The sequence below is a fragment of the Monodelphis domestica genome, chromosome 4 (assembly GCF_027887165.1).
Source record: "Monodelphis domestica isolate mMonDom1 chromosome 4, mMonDom1.pri, whole genome shotgun sequence".
Lineage (NCBI taxonomy): Eukaryota > Metazoa > Chordata > Mammalia > Didelphimorphia > Didelphidae > Monodelphis > Monodelphis domestica.
The window spans coordinates 278,400,765-278,422,491 of record NC_077230.1 but is presented as its reverse complement, the minus strand read 5'-3'; the positions used below and the strand labels follow the sequence as shown (position 1 = coordinate 278,422,491).

General features: G+C 42.2%; 1 protein-coding gene across 1 annotated transcript in view; it reads left to right on the top strand.

Moving 5' to 3' along the window:
- LOC130458978 (uncharacterized) overlaps positions 1 to 2,955 on the top strand; it is a 137,039-nt gene extending 134,084 nt beyond the window's left edge. The window contains 1 exon segment of the mRNA XM_056826126.1: positions 5 to 2,955. Within this exon segment, the coding sequence (XP_056682104.1) occupies positions 5 to 2,955 (2,951 nt within the window).
- Positions 2,956 to 21,727: the final 18,772 nt, after the last annotated feature.

Sequence of the window (21,727 nt, the reverse complement as noted above, 5' to 3'; positions counted from 1 at the left end):
CCCCTCCCCGAGCCCTGGGTAACTGCTCGTATTGAGGGGACTGCCGTCCCCCTCCTAGTAGACACGGGGGCAGAACACTCAGTTCTCAAACAGGTCTTTGGGGATGTAACCTCCAAGTACTCCGTGGTTCAAGGGGTAGCCGGCTCTCGCCCCTACCCCTGGACCACGGAACGAACAGTGGACCTTGGTTCCCACACCGTCTCCCATTCCTTTCTGGTCGTCCCTGATAGCCCCGCACCCCTTCTAGGCCGGGACCTCCTACACAAACTCGGCGCCTGTATACGCTTCCACCAGGACTCAGTATCAATCACAGATGCCGAAGGGACTCCCCTCACTATCCTTACAATGGCCCTCCAAGATGAGCACCGCCTTTTCTCTGCCCCTACCTCGAAAGACATTCCTCCACACATCAGACCCTGGGTAGAGGCCTACCCAGGAGTGTGGGCAGAGGTTTCCGGTGTGGGGCTAGCAATCCACCACGCCCCGGTAGTAATCCCCTTGAAGGCCGGATCTGCACCAGTACGGGTTAAGCAGTAACCCATGCCGCTAGCAGCACGACAGGGCATCCAACCACATATTGAAAGACTTATGAAAACCGGGATACTTATTCCCTGCAAGTCCCTATGGAATACCCCTCTCCTGCCAGTCAGGAAACCTGGATCCGGGGACTATCGCCCAGTCCAGGACCTTCGAGAGGTCAACAAACGAGTGGAAGACATCCACCCGACTGTCCCCAACCCCTACACCCTACTCAGCAACCTACACCCCTCACTCGCCTGGTATACCACTCTGGACTTGAAGGATGCCTTTTTCACACTGCCCCTGGCCCCTGTAAGCCAACCCATTTTTGCCTTTGAGTGGCGCTCGCCAACCTCCCAGGTCGTCTCACAGCTGACCTGGACCAGGCTCCCCCAGGGACTGAAACTCAGCCCAACACTCTTCAGCGACGCACTAGCGCGCGATCTGGAAGAATTCCGCTCCAGCCATCCGGACGTGACCCTCCTGCAGTACGTGGATGATCTCCTCATTGCATCACCATCCGAAGAGCAATGTAAAGAAGCCACCCGTGCGCTCTTGCAGTGCCTCCAGGATGCCGGATACCGGGTCAGTGCCAAGAAAGCCCACATAGCGCGGACTGAGGTAACGTTTCTGGGGTACCGCCTCAAGGGGGGCTTCCGGTGGCTCACACCAGCAATGACCCAATCTATTCTGGCAATCCCCACCCCCTCCTCTCCAAGGAAAGTCCGGGAATTCCTCGGCACGGTAGGATATTGCTGCCTATGGGTTCCCGACTTTGCCACCATAGCGAACCCCCTCTACCAGGCTGCTAGGGAATCCAGAGAATGGACCTGGACACCAGAAATGGACTCCGCCTTTCGGAGGCTCCGAACGGCCATGCTGAAGGCACCAGCCTTAGCCTTACCCGACCCTGAGAAGACCTTCCTCCTCTTTGTGGATGAAAGGCAAGGGGTGGCCAAGGGAGTCCTCACCCAGAGGCTAGGACCATGGGACAGGCCGGTCGCTTACTTGTCCAAAAAGATGGACCCGGTTGCGTCAGGGTGGCCAGCGTGCCTCCGCATAATTGCGGCAGTTGCCTTACTGGTCAAAGACGCAGACAAGCTGACCCACGGCCAGGCACTGACGGTAGCCACGACCCACGCCATAGAAACGGTCCTACGACAGCCTCCGGTCAGATGGCTCTCCCATTCCAGACTCACCCATTACCAGTCCCTGCTTCTCAATGAACCCCAAATCACCTTCAAGGTTACAACAGCCTTAAACCCAGCCACCCTGCTACCCTCGGGGGAGCAACTAAGCCTCCACTCCTGTCAGGAGATACTGGTGGAGGCAATCTCGGCCAGGCCAGACCTCAAGGATACACCATTACCCAACCCAGAACTTGTTTATTTTACTGATGGGAGCAGCTTCATCACTCCCTCCGGGGCCAGGGTAGCAGGGGCAGCAGTAGTCAATGATGAAGGAATCGTTGTTTGGGCGGCCAAGCTCCCGGAAGGGACGTCAGCTCAGCGAGCCGAACTTCTCGCCTTAGAAGCAGCCCTACGAGCGGCAAGAGGGAAACGTGTAAACATTTACACAGACAGCCGCTATGCATTTGCCACCTTGCACGTTCATGCCCCCATTTACCGCGAGAGGGGATACGTAACATCCACCGGGAAACCGATAGCACACCTACGTAACATCCAGGAACTGTTAGGGGCTGTGTGGGAACCCCGCCAGGTCTCCGTTATACACATACCAGGCCATCAGAAGGGGGACTCCCACCCGGCGCTGGGAAATAGATGGGCGGATGAAGCCGCCAGGAAGGCAGCAATCCAAGCCCCAATGCCCTCAGTCCTCACCCTAACCTCATCCCTTGATGACCTCCCGGTCCTGACCCCTCCCTCAGAACCGGCCCCGTACTCAGAGGAAGACCGGATATGGGTAGGGAAACAAGAGGGAGCAGCTCCAAGGGACCACGAGACATACTCCCGAGACAGGGAGGGCAACCTCCTCCTGCCCCACTCGGCAGGCTGCCTGTTGGCTACCCACCTCCACTGCCTCACCCACTTAGGACACCGCAACCTCCGGGAGCTTCTGCGCAAGGGGCGGATAAGGTTCCGCGGAATGGACTCCTTCCTTGAGGAACTTGCCCGCAATTGTACCACCTGCCAGCTTGTACAGCCTGGGAAACCGACCCCGGCCCCAGGAACCCGCCTGCGAGGAACGCGACCCTGCGAGCACTGGGAGCTCGACTTTACAGAGGTAAAACCAGGAAAATTTGGGTACCGGTACCTCCTCGTCATGATCGACACCTTCACAGGGTGGCCGGAAGCCTTCCCTACAAAAACTGAAACCGCCCAGGTAGTGGCCAAACACTTCTTAGAAGACATCATCCCCAGGTATGGGTTACCCGCTTCCCTAGGATCGGACAACGGTCCGGCCTTTGTTAGCTGAACCATTCAGCTTTTGGCGAAAGGCTTGGGGGTAAATTGGAAATTGCATTGCGAGTATAGACCCCAAAGTTCAGGGCAAGTGGAGAGAATGAATCGGACCCTAAAAGAGTTTCTTACTAAACTCACTTGGGAGACTGGCCGGGACTGGGTGACCCTCCTTCCCTTGGCCCTTTTTAAAACCCGTAATACACCAGGCCCCCTATCCCTCACCCCTTACGAAATCCTTTATGGCTCCCTACCCCCGATACTCCCCTCCACACCGTCCCCCGAGAAGACACCTCCCCACCTTCGAGATTTTATTCTCTCCCTGTCTCAGATACATCAGGACCTGTGGCCACGTCTTCGCGCCAGGTTCCAGCCACCCCCTGCTGAGCCACACAACCTCCAGCCAGGCGACTGGGTGCTGGTCAAGAGACATCGGAAGGAAACTCTCCAACCCAGGTGGAAAGGACCGTATGTGATCTTGCTGACTACCCCCTCAGCTATCAAGGTGGACGGGATAGGCCCCTGGATCCACCACTCGCACGCTCGACCCACCGCAGCACCTAACCCGGAGTGGCAAGCCAAGATCCACCCCCACAACCCTCTGAAGCTGACGCTTAGCCGAATCTAATGGCTGGGAGGCCCTACCTCCTCTCGTTAACCCTAGCTCTCCTCCTCCGTAACATGTAACATTGCATTCACCTCCCCATCTCTGATGCAATGCCCAGAGGGATACACTTTCATACGCAGTCGAGACCAAGGCTCCAGTTGCGTTTTGTGGTGCAGCATCCGGAACTCCGTAAAACTTGTCCGCTACCCAGAAATATGCCCCCCCTTAATCCCATGGACCCCCTTCCCCAATGCAGTCTGCTTGGCCTGGGGCGACTCAGGAGATTGCGTCTCCTGGATGGCCGAAACCACTGTTCCAGTCGAGACCACTGTGCCAGTCGACACCACCGTTCCTGCCGAGACCACTGTTCCTGCCGAGACCACTGTTCCTGCCGAGACCACTGTTCCTGCCGAGACCACTGTTCCAGTCGAAACCACTGTTCCTGCCAATACCACTGCTCCTGTCGAACCCACGGCCACCCGAACCTTCAGACCACGGAGGGACACGAACCCCCACAGGATGGCCACTTGGACCTTAACGTGCTTATATGTCTCTTACCGGCCAGCCGGGTGGACCACCACCCACGCCAAGTGGATCACCCTTGCCAGCACCACCACACCACTGGCCCCGACCCTTACAATCGAGGTATGCAGACTATTCCCCTATGGAATCAGTGGACCCAAGGGCCCCCCGTGTAACCAGTGGGGCACCGGTGGATCATATTACGCATGCCCCAGTTCCAACCCGGAGAAGTCCTACTGCAACTCCCCGGGTCAATTTTACTGTCGTCACTGGGGCTGCGAGACTGCAGTAACGGGCAATCCCTCCTGGGCCCCTCCAGAACAGGACCCCTTTATCAGACTTGCCTGCCACCCCTCACCCCACCAGTGCACCCACCTCAACTTTACGGTCCTCCAACCGACGTCCGGGACCTGGTTGCACGGACGAACTTGGGGCCTCAGGAAATATATTAAAGGGAGAAGAAACATTGGGACCACCTTCAGGATTACGAAAAGGCCGGACCCCGCCTCGCACAGCGCAGGACCACTGCAGAATCTGCACCAGCAACCAGAGCCCAAGACTAAGCTTAGGACAACACCCACCCCCCCGGACCCAACCACGCCCGCCCCGACCCACCGGGTAGTCATATGGCATCAGTACACCAACTCCTCTTGCGCGGGGACTGCTGTGGCCATCAGCAGGAACATTACGGGGCATTACATCCAGCCCTACACAGGAGACCCATTGGACTCAAGCCAAAAGCTCCCCAAGATATTGACCCTTACCCCTACCCCCCCACTAACCCTCACCCCCTCGAGGTCCACCGCCACGGATATCGGCTCCCTACCCCCCTTGCTCCTTGCGGCAATCCCTTTCCTTGCCCTAACCAAGACCAGATTCCCGATCATCCTGATTCTCCCCCTATCCCTCGCCCACGCAGCTGGGAATTCGAACCCCAGGCTGGACCCGTACCTCGATTTACTCGACGGCACCTTCCTAGCCCTGAACAACACCCGGCCAAATCTCACCTCCTCCTGCTGGCTGTGCCTCACCCCGTCCTCGTACCTCTCGGGGTATGGCCATAACCTAGCCCCTTCCAACCTGTCCATACTCGACCCAGAAAGCTCCACTCTGGATTCTAATTGCAATTGGATGGACACCACCTTCGGGGTAACTGTTGAAATGGAAGGAAAAGGACTTTGTGTGGGCCAACCCAAACCCACCGACCAGAAGATCTACACCTCCCTCTGCGCCACCACCATGGCCTTGGGTTCCGTACCTGCCGACTCATATCTCCGCCCTCCCACTGGCACGCGATGGGTATGTTATTATTCCGGACTACAACGATGTGTCTCCGTCGCATACCTGAACACGGGCCAGGAGTTCTGCGTAGCCGCTGTTATTGTCCCTAGAGTCCTTTACCACTCAGAGGACGAGATCCCCGGGGCCCTGGAACATGCAACCCACCGCCAGAAAAGAGCAGTCGTAGGCCTGACTATAGCAGCTATCTTAGGGGTAACGGGAGCAGCCACAGGAATAGGGGCCCTCGTCTACCAGGAGGTTGGGTTGCAACCCGTCCTGACCTCAATAGACAGCGACATTAAACGCCTTGAGGACTCCATTAAGTTTCTAGAACAATCCCACAGCTCCCTAGCCGAGGTGGTGCTGCAGAATAGACGGGGACTGGACCTCCTCTTCCTTAAGGAAGGAGGCCTCTGTGCCGCATTGGGGGAAGAGTGCTGTTTTTATGCTAATCACTCTGGAGTTATCCGGAGCAACTTAGCCACCATCAGAAAGAACCTCGAAAAGAGGCAGAGAGATAGAGAGTCTAAATCGTGGGCTACACTGTCTCCCCATGGATGGTTCGATTTCTCCCCATGGCTAACCAGCCTCATTGTCACGATCGGAGGCGTCCTACTCGTCATCCTAATCCTACTCATTGGGGGTCCACCCCTGGTCACTCTGATACTCAACCTCCTTAAAAGACAGATACCACTACTCCTAACGCAGGCACTGCCCAAAGGTTCACAGGCCCAACCACCCCCAGCCATGGTAATCACCCAACAACCATGGGCCTCAGGGACCCCAGGCCACTGAAAAAAAAAAAAAGTGTGGAATGAAAGGGAACTGGGCCGACTAGGCCCACGAACCCAACATAGATAAACACCCCTCCTAGGCCAACGAACCCAACATAGATAAGCACCCCCTCTAAACCCACACACCCTGAGTGATGGACACCTTGACCTCCCCACCCCACCAACATACCCACCCCACCAACATACCCAACATAGATAAGCACCCAACATAGATAAGCACCCCCTGAGTGATGGACACCTTGACTTCCCCACCCCACATGATAACCACCTTGATCCCCCCACCTTGTGTGATAACCACATGGACCCCTGGTAAGCTCCATGGGTATATAAGCCTGCCTTAAATTTGCTTCGGGGAGGACCTGCCTTGGGCTCCTCCCCACGCGTGTGTAACTGTGTTACAATAAACCACCTCTCTGTGCTGATTGCAGCGTCTGTTCCGTTCCTTTGGCCCCTAAACGGACCCTAACAGTACACCCTGAAATTAATGTGAACTTCAAATGGGAAAAATTGAGGAACTTAGTCTAAAGTATTCATTGTGCTAAAACAGATGCCCTTGGGTGCAACTTTTAAAAATCCCATCAGGTTGATGAGAATGATAATGTTTAATAAAGTATTTTAAGTAGTTATGGAAGCTTTTGGAGATAAGTGGAAATTTTATTCCATTTAAGATACGTTCATGTAATCAAGACCTCAATGATTATTTAATTTTCTTAAAGCTCTACTTTTTGAGATCATGCATCTGAAATCAGAACCTTAAAGTACATTCAGATAAGTCTTCAACCTAGAAGTGTATCATTACTCAAAGTGATTTTATTTTATTTTATTTTCATTAGCTCATGTGTCATTTCTGGAGAAGAGTTTCCTTTCTCATTACTAAATAGTTCTTCAGGAAACAGACATAATCTTCCAACAGAGCCCATATTTAAAGTTTTCCCTCTTGGCATAAGAACTGCCCAATCTTATGCCCTTTTGGTATAGAATTCAGGAAACTAGAATTGCCTCCATACCAAAATAAAGGAGTAGAATAAATAGTTACTTCTGTTATATGTGTTGTAAATCACATTCAAACATCACTTAACACAGAATTTAATAAATATTGGAACTGCTAATTAACAAATAAATGTCTCTGCTAAGTATTCTCTGCTATCAAATTAACATCCATTTGATCTATATTTAAATATATATTTGGTATTTATATTTATTATGATTCTAAAATAGCAAAGTCCAATTTCATTTGGCAACAAACATTTTGAAAAACAATAGATTCTATTAGGCCATTCCAGTAATGATTGCACTCATCGCACATGTCCAATCTATTGCCAAAAGCTGACATTCCCACCTTTACAGCATCTAGTATATATTAACTTCTCTCCATTCACAGGACTGTGATTCTGGTTCATCATTTCTCACCTGAACTATTGCAGCAGCTTGCCTGTTGATCTCTTTGCCTTAATTCTCTCCCTATTCCAATCTGTCCTCTCTTTGGCTGTCAAAGTGGTTTTTGTTGTCATTGTTTTAAGTTTTTTTTTTCCTAAAATGTTTGACTGACCATAATTACCCCCACATACTCAGTGAGCTCCAGTGACTTCCTGTCACCTCTAGAATAAAAATGGCTTTCTAAAGCTCTTCAGAACCTAGCCACCTTACTCACTTCCACGTACTCTTGTCCAGTATCACTAGAAGTTCCTCCAACACAAACCATTGTCTCTTTCTGTGCCTTTGCACTAATTGTTTCTCTACAACTAGAATGATCTGACCCCTTACCTCTTCTTAGTTTCCTTGAATTACCTGAAGAATAAGATGAAATTTCACTTAGTCCAAGAAGCCTTTCCTGCATCTCCCATCTTCTCATACTTTCTCTTCTGAGATTATGTTCCATCTACTCTCTGTCTCTTTGTTTCTGTCTGTCTGCCTGTCTGTCTGTCTCATTCCAACTTGTTTACTTGTATCTCAAAAAGAATGTAAGCTTCTTGAGGTCAGGGACTGTGATTTATGTTTTTCTCTATATTTTCAACATTTAGAAGAATGGCTGGCATGTAGTAAATAGTAACCAAGTTTTAGGTTAAATAGGAGACTTTCTATGATACTCTCTCTGACTCTGCTGGTAATATTGACTTGTGGACTTGTGACTCATTGTTAGTTGAATAGTATCCAAATCCTTACTCTTAGCAGATTCCTAAAACCTTCCACTAGGTACACAAAACTCTTTCTTCTACATCCCTTATTTCTCTCACAACAGTTCTCACTGCTCCTCAAAATAAATTTCTTCACTGAATTTCCTTTACTGAATTCCAATTTATATAACTCAAAATCAACTAGTTCAGTGATACTCATTTCTGCCCATCTATTTCATACCCATAATGGAGGAGGAAGAAATTAGGTACTGTGACCATTGGTTTATATATAAATGTTGGCCAACTTTCCTGAAGAAACTGAGACATGGAAAAGAACTGATTCCCACCTATACTCAAGTAATGATTGAAACCAAAAGAGAGCCCAGTTGGGCCATTAATCATGCCCCAACCCCCACTCCAAGCCATATTCCACTGAGACCAACATGCCCTGACCAGGAATGTACTGTACATTTTATGATATTTGTTCTTTGACTCATCAGAAAAGGGCAATATTTTATATGTCAGAGTAACCTCCAACTGCCAGTTCAGCTGTCTTTTTTCTTTTGTCCTTTCTATGGGGAAGGGTATAATGAAATCACAGACAAATATTCTCAAGGCTAGGTACAAACAACAAAGAGTACACACCCCTGTTCCTTCAGGGGCAAGGCAGCCCATACATAAAAAAATCCAAACTATTTCTGGGGCGATTTCCCTGGCAGCATAAAACTGGATGAACTGTAGGATAGAAGAAGAGGCTCTCACCATGGAACACTGAAGTTGGAGTCAGGACACCTCTTTTTAGGTTCATCATTGCCTCTAACTAACCAACTTTGGGTAAGTATCTTTCCCTCCCTGGACATTTGTTTCTGTCCAGATCTAAAACACTAAGATTGTTAGAATTCAATTCTATTCCACAGCAATCAGTGAGATAGAAGCTTTCTTGCTTCCCCTGGCTAGTTAGATTGGAGAACTTGAATTGCCTAAAGAAGGGCAAACTGGGTTTAAGTCAGAAACTAAACAGGTTCAAATTTTTGTGCTGAAATATGGAAATTAGCACCTTAAGTGTCCTCCATATTTCAAGCCTGGGTGAGAAAGGGAGCCCCAATCTTTATAAATAAATTAAGTTCTTCAAATGGTTTGAAGTTGGAAAGAGGAAAATTTCAGCTTGCAAAATTTCCCAACAATATGAGCAGCTCAAAAGTAGATATGGTCTATGTGCATTTCTAGAGGTTTTCTTCAACTGGAAGCTAGATGATTTGAGCGAGGAGAGGGATATAAATTACAAAAGAAATCTAATGCAAAATATGAAGTGGTCTAAATAATTTCTAAATTCCTTTATAACTCTAAGATTCTGGAACCCTGTCCATGTATTCACAAATATCAAATCAAGTTCATCACAGAAGCATAAGCCTGTAGTCTCTATTACTGGAGAGCTGACATCAGTTGATATCCTGTGTTCACCTTAAGTTTAGCTTCCAGGAGCAAGGGATAGTCACAACCTTGATCTCATCATCTTCCATAACTGTTCAGACTTCATGATCCAGAAAGCTGAAATTTCTCTCTTAGATAACAATCCTCTATCCTCCTGTCTCTCTTTTTGTCTCACTCTTTCTAACTGGTTCTTCATCTTCACCTGGACTTTCAACCATTCTATTACTACTTGCTCTCCCTGACTTTCATCTTCTCCCTTCTCTGTTCGTACTTATTTTTGCTAAAGGAAATGACATAACCATGCACCATGTTTGCAACACATTTATATTATATAATATCAAGTGGGCCCTCAATATGCTTTGGGCACATTTTATCTTTTTTGTCACATTGACTTTCTGTCTCATTCCCCATACTAGTTTTTCTAAACTTTCCCTTTTTTCCTCAAGCCTCTTGTATCACTCTTCTCCCAATTTGGCACCCCTCCCACAGAAGATCTCATTTTTAATTTTACTGAGAAAAATGAGAGTATTTGTCAGATCTTCTCCATATCATTAATTGTTTTCTCCTTATTTGCTTTGGTCTTTGGGTAAAAGGTGGCTCTCCTTCCTGAGAGAAGACAAATACTTCAACTTTGATCCTTGATCATACTCTGTCTCCTTCAGGATACTGCTCTATCAATCAATCCTTCTGGCTTCTCCATTTGCAATTGCTTCCAGTCTTCTTCCCTAATGCCTACAAACATGCCCAGTAGTTCACCATTCTTAAAGCAAATCCCCTACTCCCAAAACAGCCTTCACTGAATCTTGATTCCCTTTCAAGCTATCTTTAATCTGTTTTATTCATTCATAATACATGTCTAGTCCCCTAATTGTGACAGTCGCCTGGGTTCTCATTTGGGTTCTCTACTCCCTCTTCTTCCCTTCCCTCCCTTCTCTTCTCTTCCCTTTCCCCTTTTTGGTCGTTTTTTCTGTCTTCTTCCCTCCTTGTTATCTCAACACCCCCATGGATCTAGCCTAGCCTTTTTCCTGAGCTTAAATCTTTCATCACTCACTTCTGCTTGACTTTTTCACATCCCCAAACTCAACATGTCTAACGTGGATACTTTCCACCTCCATCTCTTATGAATACTTTCCACTTTCTATTAAGGGTGCCATACCCATGCAACCTCTCATCGACAATCTGAAAGTCATCCTTCATCCTTTAATCTCTTTCCCTAACCATATGTAACATCTCTGACATCACAACCTTCTAAGTGGAGGCCCTCATTATTTGTTACCTTAACAATTACAATAAGCTCTTAACTTGTCTCCTCGATTCCTAGGTTTTCTCTCTCTAATCTGTTCTCCACTAAATTTACCTTGTTATGAAGCATGGGTTTAAATATATCACTCCCCTACTCTAAAATCTTCATTTGATCCCTACTGTATGTGGGATAGCATGTAGCATCCCTTTTTTGGCATTTAAGGCTCTTCCCAGTATGGTTCTAGGGTTCTTTTTCATATTTATTTCATATTACCCCTTTTCATTCACTCTATGAGCTAGCCAAAGTAGTTTTCTTTTGGTTTGCTGAACTTGGTGTCCCATTTCTTGCCTCTTCTCCTTCAAAGTTATCTTACGTACCTAGAATACATTCCCCCGTCATGAGCAATAGCTAGATTAGGTATTATGGTACAGTAGGAGGAGTACTGGATTTGGGTTCAGAGGACATAGGTTCAAATCCTAGCTCTGCTATTTATTAATTGTGCATTTTAGGAAATTATTCAATTTCATAATCTGTAAAAGGAAGTGGTTGAACTAGGCAGTCTTTAAGGTCATTTCTAACTCCAAATCTATGATCCTATAAGGCTCAATTCAGGTAGCAATTTTCTATAAAACATTATTTTCTGAATCTTTCATTTCATGATGCTTTTTAAAATTATCTTTCATTTGCTGATCACTATAAATATTGTATCTGCTTAGTAAATATGCTACATATGTACCATGAGGAGAGAAACTATTTTTCATTTTTGCCATTGTATCTCTAGCACCTAGAACAGAGAAGGCATTTAATGAACAGTTATGGAATGATTGAATTAATGAAGGTTAATTTCTCTAGAGAACTATTTCCTTTCTGCTTAGAAACCTAGATCAGAATCACAATTTAACTAAAAGTTTTTGATGGATAATAAAAATCTATTAAAATTATAAAAGTTAATACCAATGTGTTTAGAAAATGAGGATAAATCTCCAGGAGGAAGGCAGCCTAGGTTATAATTGGCATTTTGTTCTGGAGGCTTATGATATGAAATGGACCTTGGAGTAAAATTCAACAGGACTTTATGAAGATTAAAGGGGTGGGGCAGAGTGCTAGAAGAATGGGGTAGGAGCTAGCAGGGAACTGGTCAAAGAAGATGTGACCTGGGGTATGGCTTTTGGAGGAAGAATTGCCATCCCATAATTTATTATTTTATCAAACTCTTCTTACTATATGCTAAGTTTGGTCAGTTATCTGCTGCTGAAGTATAACAGATATTCTTAGTGCACTCTAAATTTTAGCACCTAGATGCTAATCTCTATATTCTAATTATAGGCTTTAAAGTGGGGATATTTACCTGGGGCCCACAAAACCCCACACTGTCTATGGATAGATTTCTAGAAGGTACAAGAACTTGGACATAAAACAACCCACACCTTTATTTCAATATAATTGGAACTCTTTTGTAATCTCATGAAATATTATTTATGAAGAAACTGTTCTGAGGAGTCTATAGGCTTTTTCAAACTGCATGAAAGATTTGTAATGGACACAAGTTTAAGCACCCCTACTTTTTAATTTATTTTATTTTATTTTTGTTTGTTTTTCCCATTTGAATTAGTTTATTTAGTCAATTTAGAACATTATTCCTTGGTTACAATAATCACATTATTTCCCTCCCTTCCTTTCAACCACCCTTCCCCACAGCAGAGGCACAATTTCATTGGGTATTACTCTGGTCCTTGATCAGAACCTATTTCCATGTTGTTGATGTTTGCACCAGGATGTTCATTTAGAGTCTGCATCCCGAACCATATGCCTTCTACTCATGTATTCAAGCAGTTGTTTTTCTTCGGTGTTTTTACTCCCACAGTGTTTCCTATGAATGTGGATAGTGGTTTTTCTCGTAGATTCCTCCAACTTGTTCAGGATTGCTGCATTGCCAGTAATGGAGAAGTCCATTACATTTTATTTTACCACAGTGATTTACACAGTCTCTGTGTAAAATGTTCTCTTGGTTCTGCTCCTTTTACTCTGCATCAATTCCTGGAGGTCATTCCAGTTCATATGGAATTCCTGCACTTTATTATTCCTTTGAGCACAATAGTATTCCATCACCAGCATATACCACAATTTGTTCAGCCATTCCCCGATTGATGGGCATCCCCTCATTTTCCAATTTTGTGCCACCACAAAAAGCACAGCTATAAATATTCTTGTACAGGTCTTTTCCTTTATTATCTCTTTGGGGTAAAACCCAACAGTGCTATGTCTGGGTCAAAGGGCAGGCAGTTTTTTATTGCCATTTGGGCATAGTTCCAAATTGTCCTCCAGAATGTTTGAATCAATTCACAACTCTACCAGCAATGAATTAATGTCCCGAATTGTCATATCTCCTCCAGCATTCATTAAATTCCTTTGCTGTCATGTTAGCCAATCTGCTAGGTGTGAGGTGATACCTCAGAGTTGTTTTGATTTGCATCTCTCTGATTATAAGAGATTTAGAACACTTTTTCATGTGCTTATTAATAGTTTTGATTTTCTTAACTGAAAATTGCCCATTCGTGTCCCTTGCCCATTTATCAATTGGAGAATGCCTTGATTTTTTGTACAATTGGTTTAGCTCTTTATAAATTTGAGTAATTAGACCTTTGTCAGAGGTTTTTGTAATGAAGATTGTTTCCTAATTTGTTGCTTCCCTTCTAATTTTGGATGCATTAGTTTTGTTTGTACAAAACCTTTTTAATTTGATGTAATAAAAATTATTTATTTTACATTTTGTGATTTTTTTCTAGCTCTTGCTTGGTTTAAAAATCTTTCCTTTCTCAAATATCTGACAAATTCTGTGTTCACCTAATTTGCTTATAGTTTCCTTCTTTATATTCAGGTCATTCACTCATTCTGACTTTATCTTGGTGTAGGGTGTGAGGTGTTGATCTAAACCTAATCTCTCCCATACTGTCTTCAAATTTTCCCAACAGTTTTTATGAAATAGTGGGTTTTGGTCCCTAAAACTAGGATCTTTGGCTTTATCATGGACTGTCTTGCTGAGGTCATTTACCCCAAGTCTATTCCACTGTTCTTCCTTTCTATTTCTCAGCCAGTACCAAATTGTTTTGATGACCACTCCATTATAGTATAGTTTGAGATATGGGACTGCAAGTCCACCTTCCTTTGCATTTTTTTTTTATGATTTCCCCGGATATCCTTGAACTTTTGTTCTTCCAAATGAACTTTGTTATGTTTTTTTCTAATTCTGTAAAAAAGTTTTTTTGGTGGTTCAATGGGTATAGCACTAAATAAATAAATTAATTTGGGCAGGATTGTCATTTTTATTATGTTAGCTCATCCTACCCATGAGGAATCAATGGTTTTCCAATGGTTTAGGTCTAGTTTTAGTTGTGTGGAGAGTGTTTTGTAGTTGTGTTCATATAGTTCCTGTGTTTGTCTCAGCAGATGGATTCTGAAGTATTTTATATTGTCTAAGGTGATTTTAAATAGAATTTTTCTTTATGATTCTTGCTGCTTAAATTGGTTAGAGATATATAGAAATGCTTATGACTTATGTGGGTTTATTTTGTATCCTGCAACTTTGCTAAAATTCTTGATTGTTTCGACTAGCTTTTTGGTTGATTCTCTAGGATTTTTAAGTAAACCATCATATCATCTGCAAGGAGTGATAGCTTGGTCTCCTCATTGCCTATTCTAATACCTTCAATTTCTTTTTCTTCTCTAATTGCTACTGCTAGTGTTTCTAGTACTATGTTACATAATAGAGGTGATAATGGGCATCCTTGTTTCACTCCTGGTCTTATTGGGAAGGTTCTAGTTTATCCCCTTTGCAGATGTTGTTTGCTGGTGGTTTTAGATATATACTGTTTATTATTTTTAGAAAAGGCCCTTCCATTCCTATACTTTCTAGTGCTTTCAATAGGAAAGGGTGTTGTATTTTATCAAAGGCTTTTTCTGCATCTATTGAGATAATCATGTGATTTTTGTCAGTTTGCTTGTTGTTATGGTCAATTATGTGGATGCTTTTCCTAATATTAAACCATCCTTGCATTCCTGGTATGAATGAATGAATCCTACCTGGTCATAGTGAATAACCCTTGTGATGACTTGTTGGAGTCTTTTTACTAGTATCCTGTTTAAGATTTTTGCATTAAGGTGATTGGTCTATAGTTTTCTTTCTATTTTTGACCTGCCTGGTTTTGGGATCAGTACCATATTTGTGTCATAAAATGAATTTGGTAGAACTCCCTCTTTGCTTATTATATCAAATAGTTTGTATAATATTGGGATTAGTTGTTCTTTGAATGTTTGATAGAATTCACTTTTGAATCCATCAGGCCTTGCTGATTTTTTCTTAGGTCGTTAACTGATGGCTTGTTCAATTTCTTTTTCTGATATGGGATTATTTAAGAATTATATTTCTTTTTCTGTTAATCTAGATAATTTATATTTTTGTTAACATTAATCCATATCTCCTAGATCTCCATATTTGTTGCCATATAATTGGGCAAAATAATTTTTAATGATTGCCTTAATTTACTCTTCTTTGGAGGTAAGGCCTCCCTTTTCATCTATAATACTGCTAATTTGTTTTTCTTCTTTTCTTTTTTTATTAATTTGACCAGTACTTTGTCTATTTTGTTTGTTTTTGTAAAATACCAGCTTCTAGGCTTATTTATTAGTTCAATAGTTCTTTCACTTTTTATTTTTATTAATTTCTCCCTTAATTTTTAGGATCTCTAATTTAGTTTTCATCTGGGGATTTTTGATTTCTTTGCTTTCAAGTTTTTTGATTTGCATGTCAAATTCATTGACCTCTGCCCTCCCTAATTTTTTAATATATGAACTCAAGGATATAAATTTCCCCCTGAGTACTGCTTTGGCTGCATCCCATAATGATTGAAAGAATGTCTCATCATTGTCATTTTCTTCAATGAAATTATTAACTCTTTCTATGATTTGTTCTCTTACTAACCAATTTTGCAGAATGATATTATTTAATTTCCAATTAATTTTTGATTTGCCTTTCCATGTTCCTTTACTGATTGTTATTTTTATTGCATTATGATCTGAAAAGGTTGAATTTATTATTTTTGCTATTCTACATTTGTTTGCCATGTTTTTATGCCCTAGTACATCGTCAATCTGTGAATACACCATGTACTGCTGAAAAGAAGGTATATTCCCTTTTGTCCCTATTTATTTTTCTCTATATATCTATTAACTCTAATTTTTCAAAGATTTCATTCTCATATATTACCTCTTTCTTATTTATTTTTTTATTTGATTTATCTAAATTTGATAGTGGTAAGTTCAGGTCTCCCACTAGTATAGTTTTACTATCTATTTCCTCCTACAACTCCACTAGTTTCTCCTTTAGAAATATGGATGCTATACCATTTGGTTCATACATGTTGATTACTGATATTTCCTCATTGCCTATACTGCCTTTTATAAGGATGTAGTTACCTTCCCTATCCCTTTTAATCAGATCTATTTTTACTTTGTCTTTGCCAGGTAGCATGATTGCAACTCCTGCCTTCTTTCTATCAGTTGAGGCCCAATAGGTTTTGCTCCAACCTTTAATTCTAACATTGTGATTGTCTATCCACCTCAAGTGTGTTTCTTGCAGATAGCATATGGTAGCATTTTGATTTCTAAATCACTCTCATGTTTGTTTCTATTTTATAGGTGAGTTCTTCCCATTCACATTCAAAGTCATGATTGCCACTTGTGTATTCCCCAGCATTTTGATATCCTCTCCTAGTTTTGTCCTTTCTTTTTTTGTTATATCCTTTTAAACCAGTGGTTTGCTTTTGATAAATCTCCCTAATCCCCGCCCATAATAAGCTTCCCTTTCTGCCCTCTCCCTTTTTGTTTCCTTATTATTTTTTCAGAGTCTGTTAAGTTCCCTCCCCCCTATATTTCCCTCCCTTTTTGTACTCCCTACCCCCTACCCCTCTTAGTTTTCCCTTCTTTCTTTCCCTGTAGGGTAAGATAGAATTCAATACCCCAATGGATCCATATGGTTTTACCTCTCAGAATTGATTACACTGAGAGTAAGGTTTATGTATTACCTATTAGCACTCTTTTCCTCTCCTTATAAGAGTATTCTTCCCTTCCCATGTGTATCTTTGTGTGATATAGATTATCCTATTTATTTCATTTCTTCAAGCATCTTTTGTTGCCATCTTTGATTCTCCCGTCTATTTGTCTTTTTTTGCACATCATCTTATAGCACTTATTACCCCATCTCTTCCTGTGAATGATTCCTCTAATTTACTATAATAGTGAATATAATTTTTGAGAGTTACAAATAATATTTTCCCCATATACTAATATAAATAATTTGATCTTATGAATGTTTGATTAAAATATTTTCCCCTTTTCCCTCTCTTTCTTATGTACATTTTCATATTTCTCTTGATCTTTGTGCTTTGGTATCAAACTTTCCACTTAATTCTGGCCTTTTCTTTACAAATACTTGGAAATCTTCTATTTTGTTGAATGTCCATACTTTCCCCTGGAAGTATATATTCAGTTTTGATGCATAGGTGATCCCTGGTCTTAGACACAATTCTCTTGCCTTTCTGAATATCACATTTCAAGCTTGAGGTCCTTTAGTGTGGAAGCTGCCAGTTCTTGCATAATCCTGATTGGTGCTCTCTGATATCTGAATTTTCACTTTTTGGCTTGTAAAATTTCCTCCTTAGCTTGGAAGCTCTTGAATTTGGCAATTACATTCCTGGGAGTTTTAATTTGAGGATTTAATGTAGAGGGTGTTCTATGAACTCTTTCAATGTCTATTTCTCCCCTTGTTCAAGAACATCATGATAGTTTTCTTGGATAATTTCTTGTAGTATGATGTCAAGATTTCTGTTTATTTCCAGGACTTCAGGTAGACCAATGATTCTCAAATTATCTCTTTGTGCTCTGTTTTCCTGATCCATCATCTTTTTAGTGAGATACTTTATGTTTTCTTCCATTTTGTCAGTCTTTTGACTTTGCTTCATTAATTCTTGCTGTTTTGCAAGGTCTTTGGTTTCCAATTGCCTAGTTATGGACTTTAAGGACTGATTTTCCACTGTAATCTTTTGATTTTCCTTTTTGGTTTGGTCTGTCCTGCTTTTCGTAGCTTCTAGCTGTTTCTCCAATGGGAGTTCTTGTCATTTAAACTGTTGTTTTCTTTTTTGAAATATTTCCCACTTTTCTTGCCAGAAAGGTTCCATATTTTTCATAAGCTCCACTTTAAATTCTTCAAGAGTTTGTGGACAGTTTCCATTTTTTTGGAAGGCTTTGGTTCATTTATTTGAACCTGTATTTCCTCTGTAGCCTGGGTTTTTCCTTTGAAAAAAAAATTGTCCAGGGTCAACCCCTTCTTCTTGTTTTTCTTGGTGTTGGGAAGTTGTTCCTGGGCACTATTTGCCATTACTGTGGTGTTTTTTTTCCTTCCCTTTCCAGTTAGAAATCTGAGTGAGATGGGCAGGTTCTCTGTGTATGGAACTAAGGAGCAAGGATTTTGGCTGAGGCCAGCTCTTGAGTGTCTGCAGATTCCACTGTTTGCTGCCCCTGCCAGCACCCACAGTCTGTGCTCCTCAGCCTGCCGAGGCCTCAGGACTAGCTGCTCTCAGGGGTATGTCCTTGGTGGTCTCAGTCAGCTGCGAAGGACCCAGAGGTGTCCCTAATTTGCTCCAGAAGTGCCCCTCACTCACTCACTGATTCTAGCACTGGCTGGCTCTGACTCTGGTTCCTTAGGTGGGGTGGGGGAGGGTGGATCCTCTTGCATTTTTGTGGAAGTTTTTTCACCTCTTTATGGTGGAAATGCTCAAATCCCATGTACCTTCAATGCTGAGCCCTACTGTAGAGTCCCTTCATTCATATGATTTTTTTTTTGTTTTTTGCTTTTTGAGGTAGTCTGTATCGGTATGTGGTGAGGAGTCCTGTGTCTAGATTGCCATGTTTACCTGGCAATCTCCATCTCAGAACTCCTGCTTTTTAGGCATCATAAAGTGAAAGGAACACTGTACTCAGAAGGAGGAAATTTAGGTTTAAGTGGATCTGCCATTTCATTTTTGTTTTTTGTTTTTTATTCTTGATCTTTAATTTCTTGAAACTCAGTTTCTTATGAAATGAGATTACATGGCCTCTAGAGTCCCATCCATTTCTAACATTCTATCAAGTTTATGCCTGCCAATTACTAGCCATATGATTTCTGGCATCACAATCTCTCCTTAGCTTAGCTTTTTAATCTGTAAAACATTAATGATCCTTGTAGTGAAGAAAACACTTTGTATACTGCAAGATATCATATAAATGTAAATTATTTTTATTAATTAGTTGTGAACACTTCAATGAACAGGCAAACCAATAGATATCCAAATTTATCAAGGAAAGTTTAAATTGTATGAGTTGTATAAATTCCTTAAAATAAATAAATATCCTACTTTATTAAAAATATCACTTGAATGGACAATGTTAAACATATGCATGTGTATTTCTAGGAACTCAGGCATCATTTGAAGATATATTCATACTCTTCTTGTCAGTAAAAGATCAAAGAAAAAAACCAGAAGTCCAGAGCATAGTTATGTCCCAATCCACTGCCTGCCAGTTACCTCCCCTTTTCCTTTTGTCTATTTTTGAGTGATTTTATCCAGGGACCAACCAGTGTATGTCTTCTTCAGATGACTAAAATAATTCCCCTCATCTGTCTGAAGTTACAGCGTCAGAGGGTTTCAGGGCAGGAAGTGATCTTAGTCATTTGTCTATATGAATGGTAACATTTTCATTCTTGGAAATCACACCTAGGCTATATTTAACCAATCATCAAATGAGTCTTTTTTTTTTTTTTGGTACTCATTATTAACTGTTTTGCCACTGCTTCTTAGCAGCGCCTTGAGACCTTTCAAAAAAGGAAAGCTAAAGAGATGTGTGTCTTCAGTAATGTCCACTTCATAGCATAATGCTGGAAATAGGTTTCTTATGTAATTATTTGATTTATCAGCAGTAAGTTGAATCTTAAAAATCTGAATTTGTCTCCATTTGGAAAAACAGGGTGAGAAACAAAGTCAGTGTTAATTGCCTTACTCCCAGGGAAGTATATGAATTATCTCCATGACTGGCCTTATGCAGAGGCAGAGGGTACTTACCATTCTACTTTCCTTGATTAGTAAACTACATAGAGGAGCTGACAAACTTTAGTTAAATACTATAACTCCATTATCACCTTGGCCAGTGCACATCTCCAGACAATAGAATTTAGATAAATGCTTTTTCAACTGAACTGAATTAAAGAATAACATGCTGGGCTGATTCTGAAATTTTCCTACCAGCCTGAACTTCCCATGATGAAATATAAAATTTCTATTTACTTCACTATTCTTGAAGCCATGGTGGGAGGGAGATAATATAGTTTGTACATATGTATAAAACACATATAAATACATATGTATACACATATATAAAACATTAGGTGCATAATATATATTTGAAACTATTTAATGATCTCTTAGTTGCCAAAACTAATGACCTTTTCTCATTCCGTATTTTCCTTGAGCTCTCTTCACCTTTTGACCCTTTCTAGTTTTTCAAGACATCATTCTCTCTCTTGGGTTTCCTCTTACCTTTCTGACTACTTCTTCTCTGTCTCCTTTTCCAGATCTGCCTTAGATCATGACCTCCAGCCTTAGGTATCCTTCTGGGCTCTGCCCTGGGACCTCTCTACCAATCTCCCTGGTGATTTCATCAACTCTCATGGATTTAACTACCATCTCTAGGCTGATGATTCTCAAATCAACCTATCCTGTCCCTTTGCTGACCTCTGATTTTTCATCTCTAACTGTCTTTCAGTCATCTTGAACTGGATGTCTAATTGACATCTTCAACTCAACATGTTCTCAATAGAATTAATTATCTTTCCTATTAACCACCTCCAATCCCTCCTAACTTCCTTACTACTATAAGGAGCAATATCATGCTCAGTCACTCAGACTCAGAGGTGTTATCTGGGATTCTTCATTATTTCTCACCCCCCCACCCTCCCACTCCATACTCTTGCTAAGGCCTGCTGATTTTGATTTCATCTTTGCAACATCTCTTGAGTACATACCTTTCTTCCCTCTGACAGTGCCACACTACTGTAGTATAGGCTCTCATTACCTCATGCATGAATCATTAAAATAACTTCTTGGGGGTTATACCTGCCTTGAGACTCTCCCCACTCCAATTTATTCTTCATTTGACTATGAAAGTGATTTTCTTAAAGTTCAGATCTGATCATGCCACTCTCATTCCTTATGCCTCCCCAATAAACTTCAGTGGTACCCTATTGCCTCTAGGGGCATATATGAACTACAATAGAGTCCCAGTATCCATGGAGGATATATTCTAAGATCTACCCTGGATGACTGAAACCAGGGAAATAAGTAAATATCTGCTGACCCCATATATAATATGATTTTCTTGTACATGCATACATATAATAAAGTTTAATTGATAAATTAAACACACGGTAAGACATTGCCAACATCAAATACAGTAATAATAAAGTATTAATCATTATAATTCAGTACTGTACTCTTTTTGGGTTCATAGGTAGTCAAGGAGGATTGGTATCTCTGGTTCAATGACTTACTGAGAATTTTTTAGGGCTATTCATTCACCTTTACTGTCCACCTGATGTTCAACTCTCATCTGTGGTTACAAGAAGCTCTGGAATGTGAAGCAACCACACTCTGGGAAAATAAAAACATATCTGTAGATGGGATAAACCAGGTTGAGGGTAACTGATAGGC